The sequence below is a fragment of the Euprymna scolopes genome, chromosome 40, assembly GCF_053919585.1.
Source record: "Euprymna scolopes isolate OS-2025 chromosome 40, ASM5391958v1, whole genome shotgun sequence".
Taxonomy (NCBI): domain Eukaryota; kingdom Metazoa; phylum Mollusca; class Cephalopoda; order Sepiida; family Sepiolidae; genus Euprymna; species Euprymna scolopes.
This window is the reverse complement of record NC_136521.1, coordinates 31757308-31770069: the sequence shown is the minus strand read 5'-3', so window position 1 is coordinate 31770069 and position 12762 is coordinate 31757308. Positions and strand designations below refer to the sequence as shown.

Genomic DNA, 12762 nt, shown 5'->3' with positions numbered 1-12762 from the left:
AAACCGCCACCGAAAAGTTAATGGCAGAAGTTGGAGGTGTAACGATATTAACAGTGAAGTGCCATGGTGAGCGTTTGCAGGAAGTTACAAATATTTTACATGATAACAACCTGAAATTGATATTGTCAGTGGTTGACGATTTGAGCACAAGAAGAACTAACAGTGGATTCCCATGTGTGCATGCATCTTTCTCCCAACCCTGACCCCACAATCATTCACCACCACTGACAATAAAGATGTATCATTATATTTTCAGAGTGTGTTGTCATTTTTTGAAGCACAAAAAGAAATACAACATTACCATACTCTTGTATTAATTTTTGGTGCAAGTTCAGAGTTCAACTTAATTAAACAACAAAAATAAAGAAAAAACTTTATATGTACTTAAAACAGAAGAAAAATGTCATATTCCAAAAATTATGTAATTTGATGAAATAGTTTTTTTAACTAAGAAAATTAAATTTTATCAGGATGTGAGAATGTTTTATCTTGATCTGCCATACTTATTAAATAAAGTGAGACAACTCAATTCGAACTACTGAGATCAGAATCAGCCTTGTAATGGCTATGATTTACTATTCAAATAGCTAAAAATTGTAAAAAAAAATTGTAAAAAACATTAAAAAAAAAATCTATTTTATCAATTTATTTGACTTTTGGAAGATGACAATTTCATGATGGGTACATCATAAAGATTTTTTTGTATTTTTGTTTTAAGTTGAACTCTGGACTTGAACCTAATTTTATTAAAAAATTGAAATGTTTTAGAAAAATAGAAATAATTTGCGTATTGATATGTTCTGCAAAAGGGATATATTCAGTTGAAATAGCTGAGTGGTCTTTGCTTCTCATTTGAGTAATAATCTAGTAATTTGCTTTACTGAACATGTGTTTATTGTCAGAGCTGGTATATCCTTAAGCATGAGGCTTTCAGCGTACCTTTTTATGGATTAACCAACCAATCATGTGTGATGAGGAACCTGGATGAACTCATATACTTTACATCATTTATAAAAATTCCAAAATGTTTTTCCATTAATGGGTATTTCCTCTAACCATTCTTCGTCTTGGAATTTTCGCGGAAGAGTCTTCTTTGTCTTCATATTCGACAAGATTGTATACATCACAGGTGAATATATTTTGGGTCTTGCAGAGTTGAATGATTGAATCAAGATGAAGGGAGAAATTCAGCTCGATCTAAATTAGAAAAGAAAAAAAGAAATTGAACATAAAATATGTTAATAAATAACAACAATAGACATTTTTTTTTCAATTCAATCCAAATCAGGAACAATACCACTGAAACGTAAAGAGTTTCTTCTCTCTGGTTGCTAGACTTTGGAATTCTTTCCTTGTTTCCTGCTCCTCTGACTATAATAATATGCAGACGTTTAAATGCAAATCAGGAACAATGCCACTGAAACATAAAGAGTTTCTTCTCTCTGGTTGCTAGACTTTGGAATTCTTTCCTTGTTTCCTGCTCCTCTGACTATAATAATATGCAGACGTTTAAATGCAAATCAGGAACAATGCCACTGAAATGTAAAGGGCTACTGTGAATTAGGGGTCAGATTTATAGGGACATCCTAAATGGGGAGTTGTGCAGTGAGATGTTTGTTCACATTATTGCTGCAAAGATGGTGAGTTCCCTCTACCATGCTAGAAAATTACTCACATCTGAGAGTATCACGTATTGTTACGAAGTCGCAAATGCCCATGCACAGAGTACTGTTGCCACATATAGGTTGGTGCATCCACTAATAGTCTCTCACTCTTAGACAAGGTCCAAAAAAGAATCTCCAATCTGCCAACCTTCAACCCCTGCCCCATCACCACAATGTTGCATCCCTGTGCCTGTTTTACAAGTACTTTAATGGAATGTGCTCTGATGAACGCATTGTATTTTACCCAGTCGATGTAACCCATCAAGTAGCCATATCCCACCTCTTCACTGTTAAGGTCCCTAAATGCCAGAAAGTATTCTATTCTAATAGCTTCTTCACGTGGACTGCTAGACTTTGGAATTCCCTCCCTGCTTCCTCCTCCTTTGGTTGTACTAACATGGAGAAGTTTAAATGTAATGTGAACAACCATCTTGCTCATTTCCTTGCATAGTACCCTGTATACATGGTGCCAAATAGTAGCCTCTTACATCCAAGTGGCAATATGCCTTGTTTGGGGCTAAAAAGAGTAAAAACAAAATTACATAGGGTTAATGTCAGCACAGTCAGAAGATGAGTTCATTCATTTCAGAGTGGCAGCAGAGATATGAGTGACAAAGTGCACCCCATACTTTTACAACAGACGCACTGTTCATCGCTGGCAAAAGTGGATTGAAGATGGTATTGACTATGTAGAAAAATAAGTTCTGGAGCACAAAAGTTTGCTTGTTTTAATGGTACTACTTCAGTCTTCTAGCACTTCAACATTTTAGTTTTTGAGTTAAAAAAATAGGAGGCTTTACTTTTGGAATGACTCTCATAGTTTTTTCTCTCTGGTTGCTAGACTTTGGAATTATTTCCTTGTTTCCTGCTCGCCTGATTGTAATAACATGCAGAAATTTAAATGTAATGTGAACAAACATCTCGCTCATTTCCTTACATAGTACCCGGTAGACATTGTGCCAATAGTAGCTGCTAACAACCAAGTGGCCATATGTCTTGTTGGGGGTGAAAAAGAATAAAAAAATTACATTTAATTTTCTGCATATTGATATAGTTAGGGAAATAGGGAGAAGAAAGGGAATTCCCAAGGCAAATGATTAGTAAATATAACTTGATCAGGACACTTTTTGCACTCTCATTTCAGTGGCACAACAAGTCAAAGGAATAAACAAAGTTCTTTTAGAATTTTACAAAAAATTTATTTCTATGGAAGATCATCCAGACAAGGTGTAAAACCACTTGATGTAAGTAGGTATATAATCTATATATATTAATACGATAGCATGTGTGTTATTTCCTGTGTCATTTAATTGTTATGTACTTCCATTTCTTGGAATAAATAATTTTACCAAAATTTCTTCATAAGTTTTGGTTTTGGTTTCGATTATAACTAACTAGCGGGGATACCTGACGTTGCCCGGGTGTTTGGAGGTGTGTATGTGGGGGGGGGGGTAAAGGATAAGCAAAGTAATAACCGTTTAAACTTCTAAAAACAATCAGAAAAACCATAACAAAAAAAAGTAAATGAACATAAAACTTCATAAAAAAAATCGGAAAAACAAAAAACAAAAAAAAATGAACATGTTTGAAAAAACAAAAAAAAGCACAGCAAAAAGCAAAAAAAAAATGGTATAAATAACAATAAAAAAAAAATATCTGATAACTCGGATTGAACCTGCAATCTTGAGATAACGACCCTGTCACTATATCCATCGTGCTATGGACGCGTGGGCGAATATAGGTTGGTTTTTATAATATTTAAACGAATTCAAGGTACGTCTTTTGAGCGTGTTGACGCATGCGTAGAAGCCGTCTCCTCATGAAGTAACGGATATTTTTACCCCTCCTTGTAGAAAAGGGTCTAGTTGAAGGTGAAGGAATGAATGTTTTTGCCTAATTTTTCGATATTTGTCGGAAGGTTGGAGCTTGAAAATGATACCGATCTGGCGAAAATCTGTGGCCTCTGTCAAAATTTTTTGCAAGACATACAAACACACACACACACACATTTTCGCTTTTATATATATATATAGATGACATTCAAGTCATTTAATTTTTTTATAAATAATTTTACCAAGAATTCTTCATAAGTTTTGGTTTCAGTCTCGATTATAGCTGAAGGAACTAATGTTATATATATATATATATATTCATAAGTTTAGGATTCAGTTTCAAATCAAACTGATGAACCAAAATCATATAGATATATTTTTTGAAATTGCAATTTTACAATATATAAAAATCGATTAAACATTAACTATAATAATATATACAAAATTTGCAAGAATTAAAATATATTTAAGCATATTTTATGATCTGGCTATGCGGGACGTCCCTGCTAGCTTGGATAAATGCTTTTGCAGTTTTAACAAAATAGCTACAATAATATCAGAGCGTTTCCATTTACACTGAATATCTACAGAATGCCAACATCAATATATTACATATGAATGAGTCCCTTGTGGAATTTCCACAGGTCCCGCCAGTAAAAATGATTATGGCAAAGACAGGAGATGCCTATGGGCCTCAATCTTTAAACGACCAAGGCTATAGGTAGGAGAAAGAGAATTTCACAAACCTGCAGTCCTCAGAAAGATGCTACTGGAATAGGAAGTTTCATTATTGTTGTGTGTTGAAACCACACACACAAGGCGATCTGCAGGCTAAAAGCACCGTGATGAGGTAAACTTCTTGAAATTCATTACCGGAGGTGAATAGGTCAAGTAGATGATCTCACAGCTGCTGGGGTTAAACACCTATGAGAGAACAGGTTGATATAAACAAGTGAGGCAGAAGAGAAGTGAATGAGTCAGAAAGCAACGGTTGCCATAAGTTGTTGCTGAAATCTGCCCATCTCCAGATCTCTTCCCTCCTGTCTACCAATTGTAGCGAGAAATAAAATAATATTTTTATATTTTTCTAACAAACGATTTTGTCATTACGATTTTTTTTTCTTGCCTGACAAGAAACTACTATTTGTTCAACCTGGCTACATCACATTATAACAAGATATCAGAACAGTGAAATGATGAAGGCTACTAGACTAACAAACCAAACGAACTGGAACAAAGGAAGCAGAGAATGGATCAGACAATTCTGAAGCACACAGTGAACATGAATAACAGGAAACATTTCACATGGTATTCATACACATTTCACATATAGTGCAAAATCACTTCCCCATAAACTCTGATCTGAATAGCAGTATGCATAGACGCTGAATTTCAAGTTGTGAATTCTGCGTGTTTATCTTGAATGTAAAACAACTTGTTAAGATGACATTCGCGAGATGTTTTCGTATTGATTGAGCAAAACACATTATTTGCATAACGTGACATGCTTCATCTCACTCTCCCAGATGTTTGATAATATTCTGTTACAAATAAAACTTTAGCATCGATTGCACCCTAACTGCAATAGAAAATTGAACGAGAGCCATAAAAAGTAAAAATTCTTTTGAAGTTTTGTTGAAATATTGAGTCGAAAACTCAACTGAAACCAGCAATCATCTCCAACTGGCAACAAGCATGAAAAAAAAAAAACAAACAACGTTTTGCATGGGGTTAAAACACATGAAATAAATCATCATATTGAGTTCAACATCTATTTTACATACTGGCATGTGTTGGGTGGCTTTAAGACATCAACTTTACAAATTAACCTATCTCTGGCCAGGTCTTTATTTATCCCTCTTTCTTTCAAATCCATCCTTATCACTTCCTCCCATGTTTTACTTGACTTTCCCTGTAAACTGGACTTGCTACCTCAACTGCTGTATACCTATCAATCCAAGAACTATCATCCATTTTTTTTTCAATGTGGCCAATCCGAAGTTTTGTGTCCAGTGCACATCAAACAAGACCCTCAAAAAACTAAAGTTATTTACAAGTTCTGAGAGGAAAAACTTGATCGAAGCAAATAATAATGTCCCAACTGATATTAACCACAAATAACAGAAACATTCCACACGGGACTTGAAAATGCAAACAAACTGCAAAATAACATTTGCACAAATTACAATTATCAACATCAGGTTTGGAAGCCGAATCCCAAATAATGAATCATTCTCATTTCTATTTTTCTGTTTTAATGTAAATCGCTCCAGACAAGACTTGAAACCACGTAATGTAAGCAGCTAAAAAATACTACTTCAAGGTCAAAAACAACAGCGCTAAATATACAGGTCGATTCCTACTCAGTCAACAGCAATAGACATATTTTCTTTTTAAAATATGAAGAAATTACAATTTCTTATATAAATAATAATATGGTTATTCAAATATAATAAATATAAAATATAATACAAATATTTATTAATATAATTAAATATGATAATAATATAATAATACTTAAAATAATATTATAAAGTATAATAAAAATAATTATAAATAATTAAATAAATTAAAAATAATAAAATATTATATAATATAATACAAAAATATATTATATATGCTTTAAAATTAGAATATAAAAATGTCTTTTTAAGCATTTCTGGAGACTTCTCAAAATAAAGCAGAAAAAGTATTCTTTTTTAAAGTGTTCTTTTTTATTTGTTTCAAGAACCTTCTTCAGCGACAACAATAAATAGTTTTCAAATGCATCTGCTATTTAGTTATGAACAAGATTCACTCTGAGAAGAGACGCAATTGTAGGCAACCTCTCAAAACAATCATAACTCTGACTGGAGATGCATGGAAAATAAAAAAATATCCCCATTGTAAAAGAGAAATCTGAACAACAAGGCCAAGTAAACCTTCTTCACCAAGAAAATAGACAATTCATGGTAAATATAGATTTTCTGAATCTTAGTTTGACCAAAGGTATTATATCTTTAAATATTATTAAATATTAACCAGCGTTGCCCGGTGGAAGCATGTTCCCTCCTTGTAAAAAATAAAACTATGGTTGTTATTGGTGGCCAATCCCCAATGTCCCAATGTTAAAAACAGTTTTTGGAACCTCCTCATGTTAAGAACGTTGTATGGAATAGACACGACCACCCTCACCATGGTAAGAATGGCATTCAGGATAGACAACCTATCTTATGAGGAGGGGTGAGGAACTGTCTAAGTATTTGCCCAAAGTTCAACCTTGATATATGTTGTCAGCATACCCACCAGCAAAGACTATAAACCAAAAAAAAAAATTGGAGGTGGGTGGCAGTGTCATGAAGAGAGAAGTACACTTTTTTATCGTATGTGCATAGAATAGTTGAAGTAAACTACTTGTCTCTGCCAAAGTTAAAATAGCCTTATTCAGCATAGTCTAAAACCTATAGAAGTCGCCAGTTTAAAGGAAATAGTGTAGTAAAAAAGTACCTAAAACAAAAAAAGTTAATAGCTGAGCAGTGCGGAAAAGGATTCGTGAAAAGAGAACTAAACAAAAACAACTATAGTAAAAAAAAAAAAAAAAAAAGCCAATATATAACAAATAAGTATATCTGTAGACAATGTAATAAAAAGGAAATTTGTACTTTAGCAGAAATTATTTGATAGGCAAAGGAAGTAAAAAAAAACTGGCGTAAATATAGTCAAATACAAACTAAATGAAAAGTAATGAAAATGATAATTTATCTTGACATAATTCAGGCTTAGAGTGTGAAAATATGTTTTATATAAAAGAAAGTTTTTATGATTTCGAAAGTTAAAAATAGTAATTTTTTTTTTTTGTCTAATCACCCCAATCGGTGCCACTTTGATGTAGAGGGCTACTACAACTCTCTTTTATTAAGAGATTCAGAGGACGTTTATAAAAATCCCCCCTGTAAATTCCACAATTTACATTTCTTTTTCCACATTAATTGCATCGATAACAAACGTAACTTTCAGATAAGGAAAAAGTAAAATAATGTGTAAATAATGTTAATCAAAATAATGCGTAATGGCATGTTTAAGTTATAGCTAAATGTTATGGTTAATTTTTGTAAACATCAGTCTGTATAAATAAAGGAAAACGATGATGGTAAAATATAAATGATTTAAAAAGAGATAAGTTCATTTTAGCATTGGTTAATTTAGGACACGGAAACTGGATATGATATAAAAGCTGTGACTTTTTTTTTTTAATGTAACAATGTGTAAATATTGTTAATCCTAATAATGCGTACTTGTAAGTAAATGTAAAAATCAGTCTTTAAAATTAAGGAAAAGCAATGATAGTAAAGTATAAATGAATTAAAACAATGCTTGGCGATTGATCAAGGGTTGTAGTGTTTTTTGTATGTTTGTGTACAATCTGGAATAATAGAATTTCATGGTCGCAGCCAATGAGAATAGGCAGAATGTTATTGAGGAGAAATCATTATTTTTGAATAGTGAAGCACAATGGTAGTTGTAGGTGTCTTATTGTTTAATCCAGTTAATAAGGGTGTTAGGTCAATATAGTTATAATGGTTATATATTTACTCGGTCCTTACTGGGAGAGTGGGAGGACTTTTCAGGCAGAGGGAAAAATATGAACTACATCGTCTAATACAAACTACTTCATCTATAGATCTTGGCAATTGTGATGATGTTGCTCGTAGGAAGTAAGATAGGATTTTATTATAACGAATAAATGTGTCTGTAACGGCGTTCAAAAGTTACATAAGATGGTGGGTAAAAGTTTAGACATAATAAATTTGTATGTGGTATCTGTTATTGCAAACCTACCGTAATTTGGTCCAGAGGGAAATTTCTGCAATCAAATTATTATATATATAGGAGATAAATATTACACACAAAGCAAGACTAGAATCTAAGTCTGAATTATTTCCCTTTCCACCGAGGAGACAGCACATGAGTTAGTAAAAAAACTTTGATGATGCCTTTCGAATCAGAGGAAACTCCCATCAATTCATGGTAAATATAGATTTTCTGAATCTTAGTTTGACCAAAGATATAATATCTTTAAATATTATTAAATATAAATATGAGACACAAAGTCTGAATTATTTCCCTTTGATCATTTTGTGCCTGTAAATAATTTTTCTTTTCTGTTTTCAATAAATTCTTTTTTTTTCTCCATTCTCTTTTTATTTTACTCTTTTTTTATTTGAATATATATGATTGCTGTGTTTTACCTCTAGACTAAACACAATAACATAACACCCCTTTGTCAAAAACATTGCTGATGAAATGTGAAAACTAAAGAACAAAATAAGGAGAACAAGACTTATAAGGCTGCCGAAAGTGAATCAAATGTCCTTTTTTTAATCTCTTAAAATTATTGAACTCAAAACAACTCATTTACATAATCACCTGCAACTTGATTTGCCTGAATTTTTTTTTTTTTTTTTACATGGTAGTCACCACTTATCAAGGCCCAGAAACCACTCGGGGATAAGGGTTATTGTGTGTACAGTAATCAATGGGATAATATCGCGGTAATTGTTAGTAATGGAGATCTGATAAAGTGTCTTACTTAAGGGGGCGGTTTATTAGGAGTTTGTTTATGTTGGACTTGAAGACATCCAATGTGTAGTCAAGTGGGAAACAGGCAAACGAAAGACAGTTCCACAGGCGTGCAGTTCTAAGAAAGATGCTTTGTTCATGGAATCTATGTTTTGATTTAGGCACAAATAAAGAGTGGGGAAAATTATTGATAGTGGTTTCAGCTAGACGGGTGTTTTTTGTGAAAGATTGGTGAGTGGGGACCAAAGATTGGAACTCGTACGAGAACTTGCCATGGAAATAACAATAAAACAAAAACAGACTCGCAATGTCTCTTCTGTGGGAGAGAGGTTGCAGGGAAGAGAAAAGGGCATCCCCCACTAAGACACAAAGTCTATTTTGTACTCTGTCAAGGCTGGATAGGCTGTTTTTAGTAGCTCCTACTTGCATATCACCATGTAAAACAAACTATTTGCTGGACATATTTCACATCATTGTTCAGCTTTCCACCGAGGAGACAGCACATGAGTCATTAAAAAAATATGGAAAGATTTGTTTTTGCTCAGACTTAATAGTTTATTTTAATAGTTTATTTATCTTAATAGTTTTATTTATCTTAATAGTTTTTTTTTATCTTCCTCACACGGTGAGAAGATGTAACACAAGTTTGAGAAAGTGGGATTTGAAAAGTCAGCATCCTAGAGAGAGGGCACTGGCCTGTAAAACATGCCTGTACAGTCCCATTGGCACTCCATGGTAGGGACGCCTCAGGCAATTAGCAATAAACTAATCTCTTCTTAAAGGGTGAGACAGTAATGTGTGGGAGTTGAGAACTCTCAGCCTAACTCGATTGTCACCCTTTAACTCAGGAGAGCGACCTAGCTACGTCACTTCCTGTTTCTCATATTTCACCCTCTTTTCCCCTGAACGCTCGACCAGTCAAGATGTGACAAACACCACTCCGGTGGAGCCATGAGCCACCACCACGTTCCTGACTAGCCAGTCAACCGCAAGTAACGTTACTCATCTTTCACTGAACTCTTATTCTTCCTATCACTTCCTATCACTCTTTCCTGTATATTTATGCAATAAAATTGCATTTGTTTCGTTGATATATAACGGCATATTTTCGTCTTTATTATGCGACCTTTTGTCTTTTCAATTCCTCTACCATTAAATACACCATTGCATCATAACACACATGGAGACGGGATCGTCTATCTCACTGCAGACCGTCCTGTCTCCAACATTCTGGTAGACCGCCGACGTGATCTTTTTCAAAATGGTGACTTAACGAACATTCTCATAAAAGTTTAACAATCAACATTCCAAAAACATTTTTAAAACGTTCTCACTGTCGCAATGAAACATACCGTTATATCGTTAAATAATCAGCGAAATATACTCAAAAAAGAAAGAAAAAACAAAACAAAAAACACAATTTCCAAAAAAAAGGAGAAAAAACTTTTTCGTTGCATTTTCAATGTTATGTTTAACACACGTGCGTCAATTATCTATCGTCCGCCATCTTTTTTCTTACTACTCGTGGACAGACAAATGTAAACAAATCACCTCGAAAAAAAAAAAATTTTTTCGTCGCAGCCTAAAAATAATAATAATAATAATAATAATAATAAAAAGAGAACAATAAGTTTTATCTATATTCACGCACATATAAAAAATAGACATTTTATTCTCTTCACATTTTTATGACCAACCGTATTTTTGAACAACAATGTCTGTTAAAATTTTGACGATACCAACGGACTACTATTTCCACGAACATTTCGATTTTTCTTGCAAACGATGCACATTTCCATTATAATCCAATCGAGAAAATAATTTTAATGACGTCCTGAATATAACGCGCTCCCTGAAATATTCTTAGATGTTCTTTTCGCGTCATTTAACTCAAACTTTTTTATTCTGTTCTCCGTCATAATCGAAGCAAAATATGACCTCGAGAACCTGAAAGGTCAAATTTTCCTGTTGCCTTCATTCTTAATAACCAGTTTGTTCCACAAAACTATTTTCTGAGGACCAGTTCTTGTTTACCTCAGCCGAGAAACACTGTGCACGAAGAGACATGATTACGCACATGTAACGAGCACCTGCAATGAACGAACGTCACACTATAGCACAGACGTAACTCCAGTGACATGCATCCACTGCTACAACGAACGAAAATTACTTCTTTATTTGAATGAGGTTCCTAACAACTTCAATAGCAATTTCAATGTGTTTTCCACATATTTTCAATACCAGAAATTATGTATGAATTTTGCTGTGGATGACGAAGTCTCAAAACATTCCGTCACACACGCGTTTTACCTACGTATCAAAACTTTAAACTTTCTTCACTTTATCGAAATATTTTTTTTGCCATGTGCTAATATAAAAAAAAAATCTTTCAGCTTTCAATTTCATCATGGAGAACGTGTGGCAACAAGCCCACTGCAAAACTCAAATAGCAACTCTCACACTATTTCAACTCCAGTTTTCCACAATTATGGAAAGGAAAAAGCAACAACAAGCCTCTCCAGCGTCATGTTACGCGCATCAAGCCTCTCCACAGCATATCAACCCTTTCCAGCAACACCTCACAGGATATCAACCTTTTTTAGCAACAAACGCAACAACCAACACAAAGATGTTTACTAAACACTGTACACTTCTGGATTTCACAATGATTCACCTCACCGAAGTTCTCCAGCTAACATGAGTAAGCTGCATCATGCACACTGATACACTCATCCTGGACGTTCAGACCGTACCGACCCACTGAGTATGCCCGAGCACCTGAACAACATTGATACCGCTCTCTACGGATGGACAAATTTCCTCGCAGACCCACTTGTGACCGTAAACGTGTAGTCGACACATTCGCGACCAACGCGAACCAACTTCAACCCATCGTACTGACCCTTGCACACGCTTCATAGACTCCGTGGCAATACAGTCTATGACCGCAACACTTGCACTCAAACTCATAACGTCATTCCTATGACCATTCCACAGCTGTACAAGTTTGCACACATTTTTTTCCTGATATCCTTTAACGTCGCAACTCTATCTTTACACCCTTCTACTTAATAAATAAAAAAAATCTTTCTCGTTCTCTTTACAGTGGACACACACGCAAACATATATATGCATGCTTTTTCTCCAATTTTCTTTTCTCTAGCTTCCAGCTAACTAGGAAGGGAGTATTGCTGGAGTTGAGAACTCTCAGCCTAACTCGATTGTCGCCCTTTAACTCAGGAGAGCGACCTAGCTACGTCACTTCCTGTTTCTCATATTTCACCCTCTTTTCCCCTGAACGCTCGACCAGTCAAGATGTGACAAACACCGCTCCAGTGGAGCCATGAGCCACCACCACGTTCCTGACTAGCCAGTCAACCGCAAGTAACGTTACTCATCTTTCACTGAACTCTTATTCTTTCCATCACTCTTTCCTGTATATATTTATGCAATAAAATTGCATTTGTTTCGTTGATATATAACGGCATATTTTCGTCTTCATTATGCAACCTTTTGTCTTTTCAATTCCTCTACCATTAAATACACCATTGCACCATAACACATACGGAGACGGGATCGTCTATCTCACTGCAGACCGTCCTGTCTCCAACAAATGCCTGGGAAGGTGAACCTCCTAGAACTGGACAAGACTATACAGACCATACCTCAGCCAAGCCATCTTATGAATGGCCTCGACTTCGATGATG

At 34.5% G+C, this 12762-nt stretch overlaps 1 protein-coding gene across 3 annotated transcripts in view; it reads right to left on the bottom strand.

The window, feature by feature from the left end:
* Positions 1–306: 306 nt before the first annotated feature.
* Positions 307–12762, bottom strand: part of LOC145265470 (DDB1- and CUL4-associated factor 17-like) — a 237642-nt gene continuing 225186 nt past the window's right edge. For all 3 annotated transcript variants that reach the window (XM_080121336.1, XM_080121335.1, XM_080121337.1), the window contains one exon: positions 307–1197. In XM_080121336.1, coding sequence (XP_079977462.1) covers positions 1036–1197 — 162 coding nt within the window. In that variant the 3' untranslated portion in view covers positions 307–1035. The remainder of the gene's footprint in view (positions 1198–12762) is intronic.